General features: G+C 42.0%; 1 protein-coding gene across 4 annotated transcripts in view; it reads left to right on the forward strand.

Moving 5' to 3' along the window:
• Nucleotides 1-12955, forward strand: part of LOC122669679 (2-C-methyl-D-erythritol 4-phosphate cytidylyltransferase, chloroplastic) — a 49121-nt gene that overhangs the window by 20866 nt on the left and 15300 nt on the right. For all 4 annotated transcript variants that reach the window (XM_043866506.1, XM_043866509.1, XM_043866508.1 and 1 more), the window contains one exon: nt 2899-2967. In XM_043866506.1, coding sequence (XP_043722441.1) covers nt 2899-2967 — 69 coding nt within the window. The remainder of the gene's footprint in view (nt 1-2898; nt 2968-12955) is intronic.

The following is a 12955-nucleotide window of genomic DNA, read 5'->3' on the forward strand; positions in this document are numbered from 1 at the left end:
TATCCATGAAAAACAGGGAGGTGACCGGATAGATGTTCCATTTGTCGATGCTCTTAATGAATGCAGCGAGGACATTGCAATGGATGATTTGAGATGGTCAAGCCTTAAGTTCACTTAGCACAACAAGCATAGTGGTGATTCCAGAATCGCTTGCAAGCTAGATAGAGTATTGGTTAATGAAGCTTGGCTTACCTCCTTCCCTTTGTCCCATGCCTCTTTTGATGTCCCAGGTATTTCAGACCATAGGCACATTACTGTCCTTATCCAGCCTTACGCCTCCTTCAGCCCCAAACCGCTCAAGTTCAACCTGTGGTCCTCTCTATTTCAGACCATAGACACATCACTATCCCTGTTTAAATACCATTGAAAATCATCTTGTTCCTAAGCCTATCGCAGAGGCATTGTCTAGTCCTGGTTGGAGGGCTGTTATGAATGAGGAATTGTTGGCGTTGGAGGAAAATCAGACTTGGGATCTTGTTCTCTTACCCTCAGGTAAACCTGCTATTGGTTGTTGCTGGGTGTATGTGGTGAAAGTGAACCTCGATGGATCCTTGGCCCGTTTGAAGGCCCATCTTATGGCGAAGGGCTAAGCCCAAGTATATGGTGTGGATTACTTGGATACATTTTCTCCTGTGGAGAAACTTACTTCTATTCGCATTTCGATTTCACTTGCTGCTACTTATCATTGGCCTTTGTATCAGTTAGATGTTAAGAATGCCTTTTTACATGGGGATTTGCATGAAGAGGTTTATATGGAGAAACCTCCTGGCTTTGTTGGCAGTCTGGTCTGGTTTGTAAGCTCAAGAAGTCATTGTATGGGTTGAAACAGTCCCCTTGGGCTTGGTTTGGTTGCTTCACTGAAGTTGTGTTGGAATTTGAGCTGACGCGGTGTAATAGTGATCATTCAGTATTTTTCCGCCGTTTTGGTCCAGGGAAGATATTTCTTGTGGTTTATATAGATGATATAGTCATTACAGGAGACGATGCTACTGGTATTGAGGACTTGAAGGTATATTTGCAGCAGAAGTTTCAGACCAAGGATCTAGGAAAGTTGAAGTATTTCTTGGGTGTGGAAGTGGCTGAGTCAAAGAAAGGGATTTTGCTGTCACAACAAAAGTATGTTCTTGATCTTCTTTCAGAGACAGGGATGTTGGATTCTAAACCTCTAAATACTCCCATGGATCTCAATTTAAATCTTATAGTTGATGATGGTGATATTTTAGGTGATTCTGAGAAGTATCGGAGGTTAGTTGGAAAATTGAATTATCTAATAGTGACTCGGCTTGATATTGCCTTTCTTGTTAGTGTGGTGAGTCAGTTCTCATTTGCTCCTCAGACATCTCACTGGGAGGCAGTTGTGTGTATCTTGCATTACCTCAAAAAGGCTCCTGGACGTGGTCTCCTCTATAGTGATCATGGCCATGGGTGGATAGAGTGTTTTTCGGATGCTGATTGGCCAGGATCTTTGGTTGACAGGAGGTCGACTACAAGTTATTGTACTTTTGTTGGAGGGAACCTGATGTCCTGGAGGAGCAAGAAACAAACAGTAGTTGCTCGTTCCAGTGTAGGAACGGAGTATAGGGCTATGACACATGTTACTTGTGAGCTGATGTAGGTGAAACAATCACTGGCTGAGCTTGGTTGATGATTCTCCGATGCAACTGTGGTGTGACAATCAAGTTGCTGTCCATAGTGCTTCAAATCCTGTGTTTCATGAAAGAACAAAATACATTGAGGTTGACTGTCATTTTGTGAGAAACTGCAACAGGGGCTGATTTCTCCTAGTCATGTTCGTACATGAGAGCAACTTGCAGATATATTTACAAAGTCTTTGGGGAGTGCAAGAGTGGATTATATTTGTAACAAGCTGGGCATGATTAACACTTATGCTCCAGCTTGAGGGGTGTTATCGAGAATGGAGTATTCTCGGTATTAGCGCCTAGCGCTAATACCGAGAGAAGGCGCTAATACCGAGAGAAGAGAAGAGGAAAGGAGTAGTTTAGTCAAGTTGATTTATTTATGTTTCTGGGTATTTTACTGTTATGCCCTTAATGGGATTTATTTAATGAAGTAAAGAGGGAGGAGACAGAATTAATCTTTCTCTCGCAAAAGTTTCACTATCGTCTCTCTCTCTCTCTCTCTATTGGTTTTCTCTGTTTCTCCTCTGTTTTTCTCTTCTTTTTCTATATTATTTACACTTTCCATTTAGCACCAGTCTGACAGAGATATACCCCAAGAGAAATCAATGTCAACCTTAATTGGATATGGAGATCCTCCACCTGCTGGAAAGTTCTTCCCCTTTTTCTGGAAATGATTTTCTGATTCTGGATTTAAATGTTGATAAAGTATCTTATATTTATGGAGACAGTGAACACTTGTTGATGATTGCAAAATGAAGGTGTTGACAGTAGTTCAATGGAAATCTATTACTGAATACTGAAAGTTCCTGAAAGAGATCTGCAATGATGCTGTCAAGTAGCATCTGGACCTTTTAGATTAATTTTGTTGGTGGATTTTTATAAAGCATTGTGTTCATCTCATCTGTGCTTCATGTGCATTGAAGTTATTTCATTCCTTATTAGTTTCATATAAATGTAAATGAAACTGACATTAGGTGTCCTGAACATGGGGCAATCCTCTGTTTTACTCATGGTGACTTAGCACACGTTTGAAGTTTGAATGATTGGTCTTGAAATCTCTTCGCTTTCAGTACCATAACAGAATCTTCATTTAGCATATTGATTGGTGCGACCACGTAAAAATGCTGAGTATCTCTCTCTCTCTCTCCTTCCCTCCTGTGCAGTGTCCGTGTACAAGTTTTTGCAGTTTGACAATTTAGAGCTGACTCGGTAACTGGAAAGCTAAAAATTATTTTGACTTGTACTTCTGTGGTGTCAGGTTCTTCATGATGGTTTGTTGCATGGGGCTGCTGTACTTGGTGTTCCTGTTAAAGCTACAATCAAAGAGGTTTCTTTAACTCTCTAATCAAACTACTCATAAACATGCACTTGACTGAATCCATTTTGACAGTTTTTGTCTATCATTTTTTTTGTGGTTCTTGGAACAAACATCTTGGATACCGATGAGAGTTGCATCAATCTTCATTTTTCATTTATCATCCTCTTACTATCAATTATGTATTTTTTTTTAATTGGTATCAGCAAAATTTTGGTAATTGTAAAAGGAAGAATATACATGTACCATGCACAAAATTAGAACAGATGTATCAACTTCCAAATACAAAATCCAATAAACCAAGAGACCAGACTGTACACTGTTTCTCCTCTAGCACTTGGAAACCAAATGGATCTGAAGCTGCTTTGTCCATTCTAATAAAGTCTTGAGACAAATGACCTGTTCATCACGTTTTTATGCCTTTGTCAGCTCTAGTCATAGCAATGGATCTTTCTCGGTCTTTCAAGAGCCATCTGCTGTGATCCAAAGGGGCTGAGCCAATGTATAAGCAACACATTCTGGTCTTGGAAAAATCATTGGTATTCCAGAGACAGCCAACTATCCAAATACTGTCCCTTCAACGTTTTTATTTAATGAACAACAATTTATGAAAGGGAAGCAAGAAAAAGGAGTACAATCCCATGTAGGGACATACTAGTACAATAGATGGAATCACATCATACAATCACCAAGAGTAAGTCATGATTGGGATGATCCTATATAGATGTTACCTAGAGATGCGTTCTCTGTTGAGCTTAGCTCCTATGATTGGAATGAGGTGTTCCAGTCTTGGAATAAAGATCTAGCCTGCCTATCATATGAGATTATTGTTCCTGAACATTCTCAGTGACCTACTGACCTTACAGTTTATATATACTTGAGTAGCTGTTTCATTTGCTATTTAGCTTCCTTGCAAAACATCTGTTTGGTAGATGCATACCTCAGGCTTCTAGTGTCCAATGCCAGGGTTCTCTTGAGGGCCGATTCAAAAGTAGTAATTATACAAGGGACTGATGACTTCCAGTTTCTGCTAATTTCTTCTAATTCACCACTTCCATTTAAATCTCTGGTAGGATAAAACTGAGAGATCCATTTCGGTCTCCCTTCTAGATCCTATGGTCCTCACTTCTGTTCATGACTCATAGATGTAGATGTGTGCCATTCATAGTTGTCATGGCGTCTAGGTGACCCAAGGCGCTGGAGGGAGTTCGGATGCAAGGTGAAACGCACAGGGCGACCAAGGCGTCCAATGCGCCTAGACAACGCCTTGACAACTATGAAAGTGAGACATTCGTCAATCTCTGTGTCCTGCAAGTCCCCCATAAACCTGTTTTCCTTTTTAGCTTTTACAGGTTTCCGTATTAGGAAGAAAAAGATAAGCATCCGGTCTATGGATCCATATTCCTGGTTCTATGTTTGAGAACTCAATTAGGCCTTTTCATGACTAAATGGGGTCCGCTACATGAATTCTGTTTCACCATTCAACTCTGTTTAGAGCCATGTAATGTTATTAACCCAAAGCTATTCATTTATTTTTTCACATTTTTTGCAAGTCATTTTGGTGTACCCCTTGGTCTAACTCTTTTAATCTGAATCATAGCACTCCCCCATACTGGCATGATTGGACTAATTAGATCTATTCTTCAATACTCCTACATCTACTGCTGTGGCATCTATGGGCTCCCTAAACCCATCATTAAATCCATAGAATCTCTTTTTTTTGGTGAATAAATATATTACTGAACCCCAGGAGGGGGCAGGGAGAAAACGGGGAAGGGATTATACAATAGAACAAAAGAAAGGGGGGAAAGAGAAGGAGGGGGGGAAGAACGGACTGCCCGACCTACGCAGAGGTGGGAGGCTGCAAAAGAGACAAATCAAGACCCTAGAAAACAACAATATGCCTGTTCCTTGGGGTATCCAAAAAGTACCTATGACGCATGCAATTGAGCTTGGAGGACACGTCGAAGAAGATGGCTTTCCAAATCAAATCAAAAGATTGGGATTTGGAAGTCCATCTCCTGAGGTGCCTTTCCATCCAGATATGATAAATAGCGGCGCCAAACACAAGCTTCCCAATAGTGTCACCTATAGAAGTCCCAGAGAAAGACTTGTCTAGCCAAAGCCATTCCTGCTTAAAGGCCAGGATGCTCCTGCAGCGGGGCCAGATCGAGGAGAGGGCTATTTTCCAGATGGGAGAGGTAAACGGGCAGTCAAAGAAGAGGTGGGGGATGTCTTCATGGCCATTCCAACAAAGGATGCAAGAAGGGGAAATAAGGATATTGCGGTGGATGAGGAAGGCTTGGGTGGGTAGGCATGAACGAAGGGTTCTCCAGATAGTGAAGTTGTGGCGAGGGATGTGGCCTTTGAACCAGGTTAACTTATGCCAGGGGACGGTGGGGCTAGGATCTCTAACAAAATTCTAGGCTGAGTTGGAGGAGAAGAGGCCGTTGGGGGTAGAATCGTTGTCCTCTCCTGTTACAACACGGTGCTGTAACACATCATGCGGCAGCTGTAGAGGCCATGTGCACTATGTGGGGCCCGCTGTGCCACATGGCCTTTGCAGCGCCGCACGATGCGTTACAACACCGTGCTATAACAGGAGAGGATAAAAATTGGTTGGGGGTAGGGAGCCAAATAACCTTATCAGCATGAGGGGGAGAGGATGAAGGGTGAAGGGAAGGGAGAGAGGACCAAATTTGGGAGAGAATGGCGGGATTGAGAGAAGGGGGGTTGTCTAAGAGCCAAGAGAAATAAGGGAGGAAAGAGGGGTGGCTTTTGGAAGACCTGAAGAGTAGATCGATCTGGGGCCAAAGATATTGTAGAGGACGCCTAAAGGGTGCCAAGGGTCGAGCCAAAGAGAGATGGTGGCGTATTCTTCGTAGTGATAATGCTAAGGAATACTTTTCGGTCCCTTTAACTGATTGTATGACTCACCATGGCATGATACATCAATCTTCTTGTGCCGATACCCCATAACAAAATGGTGTGGCAAAAAGAAAGAACAGACATTTGATGGATCTTTATCTCCTCAATTTGCCTGCCCCTCAATTTCCTCAATTCCATAGGGAGTGAAAATGACCACCCTACCCCCTGCCCAAACACACTGCCCGAGGTGGGGTCCACCTCCCTTTATTAGAGGGAATTGAGGAAATTGACGGGCAGGCAAATTGAGGTGATATTTTTCCGACATTTGATGGAGGTCATACAATATCTTTTATTTGAGATGAGGGACCTTTTTGGGCTGATGCTATTCTAACAACATGTTACCTAATCAACCGCATGCCTTCCTCTGTGTTACGTGGTGGGATACCTCATTCTCTCCTATTTCCTTCTGCTCCCTTATTTGCCTTACCCCCACATGTTTTTGGTAGTGTTTGTTTCATTCGTGATCATCGTCTAGGTGTCTCTAAGTTGGATCCCAAAGCTCTTAATTGCATCTTCGTTGGTTATTCTCGTACTCAAAAGTAAGGATTTAAGTATCGGTATCGGGTATCGTATCGGTCGGGCGATTTTAAGAGACGTATCATATCGTATCGTATCGTATCGGAGATACGTATCGATCGGTGCAGAAACGCATGAAAATGATCAAAATACACATGGAAATACACTTTTGGACAATAAAAACAATATAAACAAGCAATTTGTGTCATATATCATGCATATATACTAAGAATTGTGAATAATCAATAACCAGACAAGTGCGGCACATTGAAATTGTTATAAAAGATTAAAAGATGAAATTTCTTACATGTAAAGTCACTCAATTGCCATGAAGAATTTCGGGGTGGATCAAAGTCATGTCTGTAAGGGTCTTCAACAATAGGAGTGACTATTGTGATAGATTTTAGGGTAAATATATAATCTTCTTGGAATGTGATAGATCTATACATAATATAGTACATATATTATATACATTAGCATTTGTTTTAAATTTTAGAAGAAAATTAAAAAAAAAAATCATTTTAAAGAAGCAATTTTCGGTTTTGGGTAAAAAATGCAAAGAAACATGGATTTTGAACTCAAATCTTTGTAAATGTATACAAAGAATGCAATACTAAGTTAGTTTAACATATTCCCTTTGAATCATAGCAAAAAAAATACCAAAAATCAAAGATTTAAACAAAAGAATCAAGTTTTTTTCAAAAAACCTACCTTGCCCTTCAAGAACACCTTTTGATTTCGAATGTGGGCTGTTAGATGCAGCAAATGATGAGATTTCACCTCCTTTAGGATCGTTTTTGGCAAAGGAATCAAAGCCCTCAACAAATCTTTGGCAAAAACCAAGTTTAAAGATGTTTTTTTATGGTTTCTCAAAGCTGGAACTGTTTTTTTTCCGCCAGACTGCTCCCTGCTCGAGTTTTTGTTTTGAGAAGACTTGGGCCCATGTGGTTTTTAAGTTGCCGATACGTATCGAGACGTCTCGGTATGTATCGTTATTTCAAAAATAATAAAATAATGGTTTAAATCATGTCTCGTCTGTGTCGATACGTATCGACCGTATTGTATCGTATCGTATCGATATGTATCGGTCGATACATACCGATACATTCGAGACATTTACATTTTAAAAAAAAAAGATACGTCTCGACCTGTCTCGTCTCGGCCATGACCGATACCGAGACGTATCGGCCGAGACGATACGATACGCTCCGATACTTAATTCCTTACTCAAAAGGGCTATTGATGCTATTCTGAGTTACAGAAATACTTTGTCACAACTGATGTTTCTTTGAGTCTACCTCTTATACTGATTCTCCTTTTTTTGCTTCTGAATTGGATGATCTTCCTTTGTTTATTGTTCAGTCTTCTGCTCCACAGGCTCCTCCAACACCACCACTGCCGCCACCACCGTCCCCGCTACCACCTCCTATTATATACCAGTGCCATCTTCGGAAAGTTTGTCCCCCCCACTCCAACTTCAACCGTATCTTCTTCATCGGCTGATCCTGCCCCAGGTAATCGTTCTTCTTCCCTTGATGTGCCTATTGCTTTTCGCAAGGGTATTCAGAGTTGTACCCAACCTCCTCTATCTAACTTTGTGTCCTACTCTGGTTTATCCTCAAATTTCCATACTTGCTTGACTATTATTGCGTACCACCCTATTCCTAAGTCTGTTGCAGAGGCATTATCTAGTCCTGGCTGTAGGGCTGCTATGACTGAGGAACTGTTGGCTTTAGAGGAAAATCAGACATGGGATCTTGTTCCTTTACACTTTGGTAAATCAGGTATTGGTTGTCGATGGGTCTTTGTGGTGAAGGTGAATCCTGATGGTTCTTTGGCTCGCTTGAAGGCTCGCCTTGTTGCGAAGGGCTATGCCCAAGTGTATGGTGTTGATTATATGGACACTTTTTCTCTTGTGGCTAAGCATACTTCTGTTCGTATATTAAATTCTCTTGCTGCCACACATCATTGGCCTCTATTTCAGTTAGATGTTAAAAATGCATTCTTGCATGGAGATCTCCATGAGGAGGTTTATATGGAGCAACCTTTTGGGTTTGTTGCTGAGGGGGAGTATAGGATGGTGTGTAAGCTCAAGAAGTCTTTGTATGGGCTGAAACAGTCACCCTGAGCTTGGTTTGGTTGGTTTATTGAAGTTGTTTTGGAATTTGGACTGACACGTTGTAGTAGTGATCATTCTGTATTTTTCCGGCATTCTGATGCAGGAAAAATATTTCTTATTGTATATGTGGATGATATTGTCATTACAGGAGATGACTCTTCAGGAATTGAGAAGTTGAAGATGCATTTACAATAGAAGTTTCAAACTAAAGACTTAGGAAGGTTGAAACACTTTCTAGGTGTGGAAGTAGCTCAATCTAGGAAAGGAATTTTGCTCTTACAACGGAAGTATGTTCTTGATCTTCTTTCAGAGACAGGATTGTTAGGATCCGAACCTCTGGATACTCTTATGGATTCTAATTTAAAGCTTACAGCTGAAATTGGTGATGTTCTTAAGATCCTGAGAAGTATTAGAGACTTGTTGTGAGACTGAACTATTTGACTGTGACTCGACCTGATATAGTTAGATTTTAGGTTTAGTTAGAAGAGGAGAACAAGATGAGAGGAAGGAGAAGAGATGAGAGGAAGAAGGAGACAAGGAGAAACAAGAGAGAGTATTTCGGTTGAATGTGTGTGTGTAGGAGAGACTTCTCCACACTCTATATTACTTGAATAGAACTAATAACTTATTACATCCATCTCCCTAGGGAGGTAAAAGGTAAAAAGAGACAAATAAGAATATTTAATAAGGCAACTAGTCCACAGTCTAGTTCCCAAACTACCCCTGTTACATAGCTACTAACAACTCTAACACTCCCCCTCAAGCTGGAGAATATATATCATGCATTCCCAGCTTGCTTAGGAGAGAACTAAACCGAGGAGAGGCAAGGGCCTTGGTGAGGATGTCTGCCAGCTGATCACCAGTCTGCACAAAAGGAGTACAAATGCAGCCAGAGTCTATCTTCTCCTTGATGAAGTGTCTATCAACCTCAATATGTTTAGTTCGGTCATGCTGAACAGGGTTGTGGGCAATACTGATGGCAGCCTTGTTGTCACAATAGAGTCTCATAGGGCCTTCAGTGTCAAATCCCAGTTCCTAAACAAGTCTTTTCAACCATATGAGTTCACACACTCCATGAGCCATAGCTCTAAATTCTGCCTCTGCACTGGATCTGGCTATAACATGCTGTTTTTTGCTCCTCCATGTAACCAAATTACCTCCCACAAAGGTACAATAGCCGGTAGTAGATCTCCTGTCTATAACAGAGCCGGCCCAATCTGCATCAGTGAAACCTTCTACTCTCAAGTGGTTGTGTTTGGCATACAACATTCCTTTCCTTGGGGAAGACTTCAAATACCTAAGAATGCGACACACGGCATTCAAGTGGCTACTCTTGGGAGCATGCATGAATTGGCTCACCACTCCCACTGCATAGGAGATATCTGGGTGTGTCATAGCAAGATAGATAAGCTTCCCAACCAGCCTTTGGTACTTTCCCGCATCAACAAGTGGAGGACCACAATCTTCTCCTAGTTTGTGATTCTGCTCAATAGGAGAATTTGCTGGTTTGCAGCCCAACATCCCTGTCTCTGTCAATAAATCAAGAACAAACTTCCGTTGACATATGTTGATTCCTTTCTTGGTCCTTGATACTTCAATTCCTAAGAAGTACTTCAAGGGGCCTAGATCTTTGATTTCAAACTGTTGTGCCAAGTATCTTTTCAGTGTTCCTATCTCAGTTATATCATCTCCTGTGACCACAATATCATCAACATAGACAATAAGGGCTGTGATGGTACCATTGCCCCGCTTGGTAAAGAGAGTGTGATCAGCTTGGCTTTGAGAATATCCATTCTTCAGAATAGCTTGCCGGAAGCGTTCAAACCATGCCTTTGGTGACTGTTTGAGACCATATAGTGCCTTCTTGAGGAGGCACACTTTCCCTTCAGCTGAAGGCATCTTGAAGCCTGGTGGGGGTTGCATGTACACTTCCTCTTCCAAGTCACCATGGAGAAAGGCATTCTTCACATCTAATTGATATAATGGCCAATCTTTGTTGGCAGCCAGTGATAAAAGAACTCTTATAGAGTTATGCTTAGCCACAGGAGCGAATGTCTCCTGATAGTCAATCCCATAGACTTGACTGTACCCCTTGGCAACCAACCTTGCGTTGTATCCCTCCACAGTACCATCAGATTTGTACTTGATTGTATAGACCCATCTGCATCCAACTGGGACATAGCTTGTCTCCACTTTGGGTCAAGCATAGCATCATTCTTCTCAAGAGCCATCATCTCCTCAGACATAGCTTGTCTCCACTTTGGGTCAAGCATAGCATCATTGACATTCCTGGGAATAGAAGCTGTAGAGAGAGCAGTAATAAAGGCAATACTTGTAGGAGAAAGAGCATGATAGAAAACAAACTGGGCTATAGGATTAGTACAAGCTCTTTTCCCTTTTCTAACAGCAATAAGAAGGTCTAAATCACATGGAGGAGAAGGGATGTCACCTGACTGAGAAGGATGGACCTCAGGATGTGGATCTGGATCCAAAGAGGGCTCTTGGTAGGTCTTCTTTCCTTCATTATGCAAGCCTTCACCTCTCTTGTAGGTAATGTGGTAATCCTTCTCCTTATCAGTATCACTATCAACAACTAAATCTGTATTCACGTTCACATCCACAGCCCTGTGCTTTCCAATGTCAAGTGTAAAGGGAGAGATTGGTAGAGGATGAAGGAAATCAGCAACCTGTTCACTTCCACAATTCTCCCCCTGAAGAGGATGCTGAGAAGGGGCAAAGAAAGGAACAGATTCAAGGAAGGTGACATCCTTGGAAATAAGACACCGACGAGAAGAAGGATGATAACACTTGTAACCCTTGGTAGTAGAAGAGTACCCAAGGAAGAAACACTTGAGGGCTTTGGGATCAAGTTTAGTACGTGTAGATTTGTTTACATGCACATAACAAACACACCCAAAGACTTTAGGAGGAAGAGCGAAAGCAGAAGCCTTGGGAGATAAGATGTTCAAGGGAGATTTGAAAGCAAAAACTTTGGTAGGCATGTGATTGATGAGAAAGGAGGCAGTGAGGAAAGCAGCAGACCAAAAGGTCTTGGGGACATGCATGCCAAACAAGAGACTACGGGTGACTTCCAATAAATGGCGATTCTTCCTCTCAGCAACCCCATTTTGTTGGGGGGTGTCAACACACGCTAGCTGATGGAGAATGCCATTATCAGTAAAGAAGGTTTAGAGGCCACCAAACATGTACTCCCCCCCTTTATCAGATCGAACAATTTTGATCCGAGTGTCAAATTAAGTAAGAATCATCTGATAAAAGGTTTTAAATGCATCACAAACATCAGTTTTATGCTTCATAAGAACAGTCCAAGTAGCACGAGAAAAATCATCAACAAAGGACACAAAGTAACGATAGCTAAATAAAGTAGTAGGGGAAGGTCCCCAAACATCATTGTGCACAATTTGGAAAGGAGCAGTAGTTCTATTACCATGATATGGATAAGAGGAACGACAATGTTTGGCAAACATACATGGTTCACATTGAAAAACATGAGAAGAAGCAACAAAAGAAAATAAGTGGGGCAACTGTTTCCTCATTACAACAAAAGATGGATGACCAAGACGACGATGCCATAACATAACAGACTCCACAGAACTACTATCAGTATGGCCACACACATAAGACTGAGTTGTGGGCAAAAAAGGGTCAAAAAGATAAAAGCCTTGCTCTTCACGTCCACTACCAATAATCCTCTTCGTCACCAAATCCTGAAAAAGACAGTGAGAAGGGAAAAATGTGACACAGCAATTCAAAGATTTTGTCAAGTGACTCACAGATAAAAGGTTAACTGTAAGGTTAGGAACATGAAGAACTGAAGTAAGAGAAATAGATGAGGTGACAGGAATACTACCCTTACCAGATATGGAGGATAGGGAGCCATCAGCTATCCTAACCTTATCCTTACCAGAGCAAATGGTATAGGAATCATAATTATGGGACGTACCAGTCATATGGTCAGTGGCACTAGAATCAATGACCCAAGACTGGGCTGCAGTAGAGGCTGAAGTAGAGACCTGTAAAGCTGAGGATGATGAGGAGCTGGCTACAGAAGGTGTAGAGGATGTGCTAAGCTGTGACATGACCCGGCGAACCACTGTTTCCATAAAGGTGGAGTCATCCTGTATAGCATCTGCCTCAGTCATCACAGAGTGAGCTCGAGCTCCCCCTCTACGGCCACCACGACCACGTGTGCCAGGAGGACGGCCATGAAGAGACCAACACCTATCTTTGGTGTGTCCAGTTCTCCCACAATGATCACATTTAAACCAGTCCCGACCAACTCCACTGGCACCAACGGTCTCCACTGTATTGGCTACCTCTCGGGTAGGCCCCGGTCCTCTACCACCTCCGCGGGTGTCTCTGGAAGAACTGGAGTTGAGGGCTGACCTCTCAAGAGAGGATACTGAAGCTGGCTCC

Source organism: Telopea speciosissima, chromosome 7, assembly GCF_018873765.1.
Source record: "Telopea speciosissima isolate NSW1024214 ecotype Mountain lineage chromosome 7, Tspe_v1, whole genome shotgun sequence".
Taxonomy (NCBI): domain Eukaryota; kingdom Viridiplantae; phylum Streptophyta; class Magnoliopsida; order Proteales; family Proteaceae; genus Telopea; species Telopea speciosissima.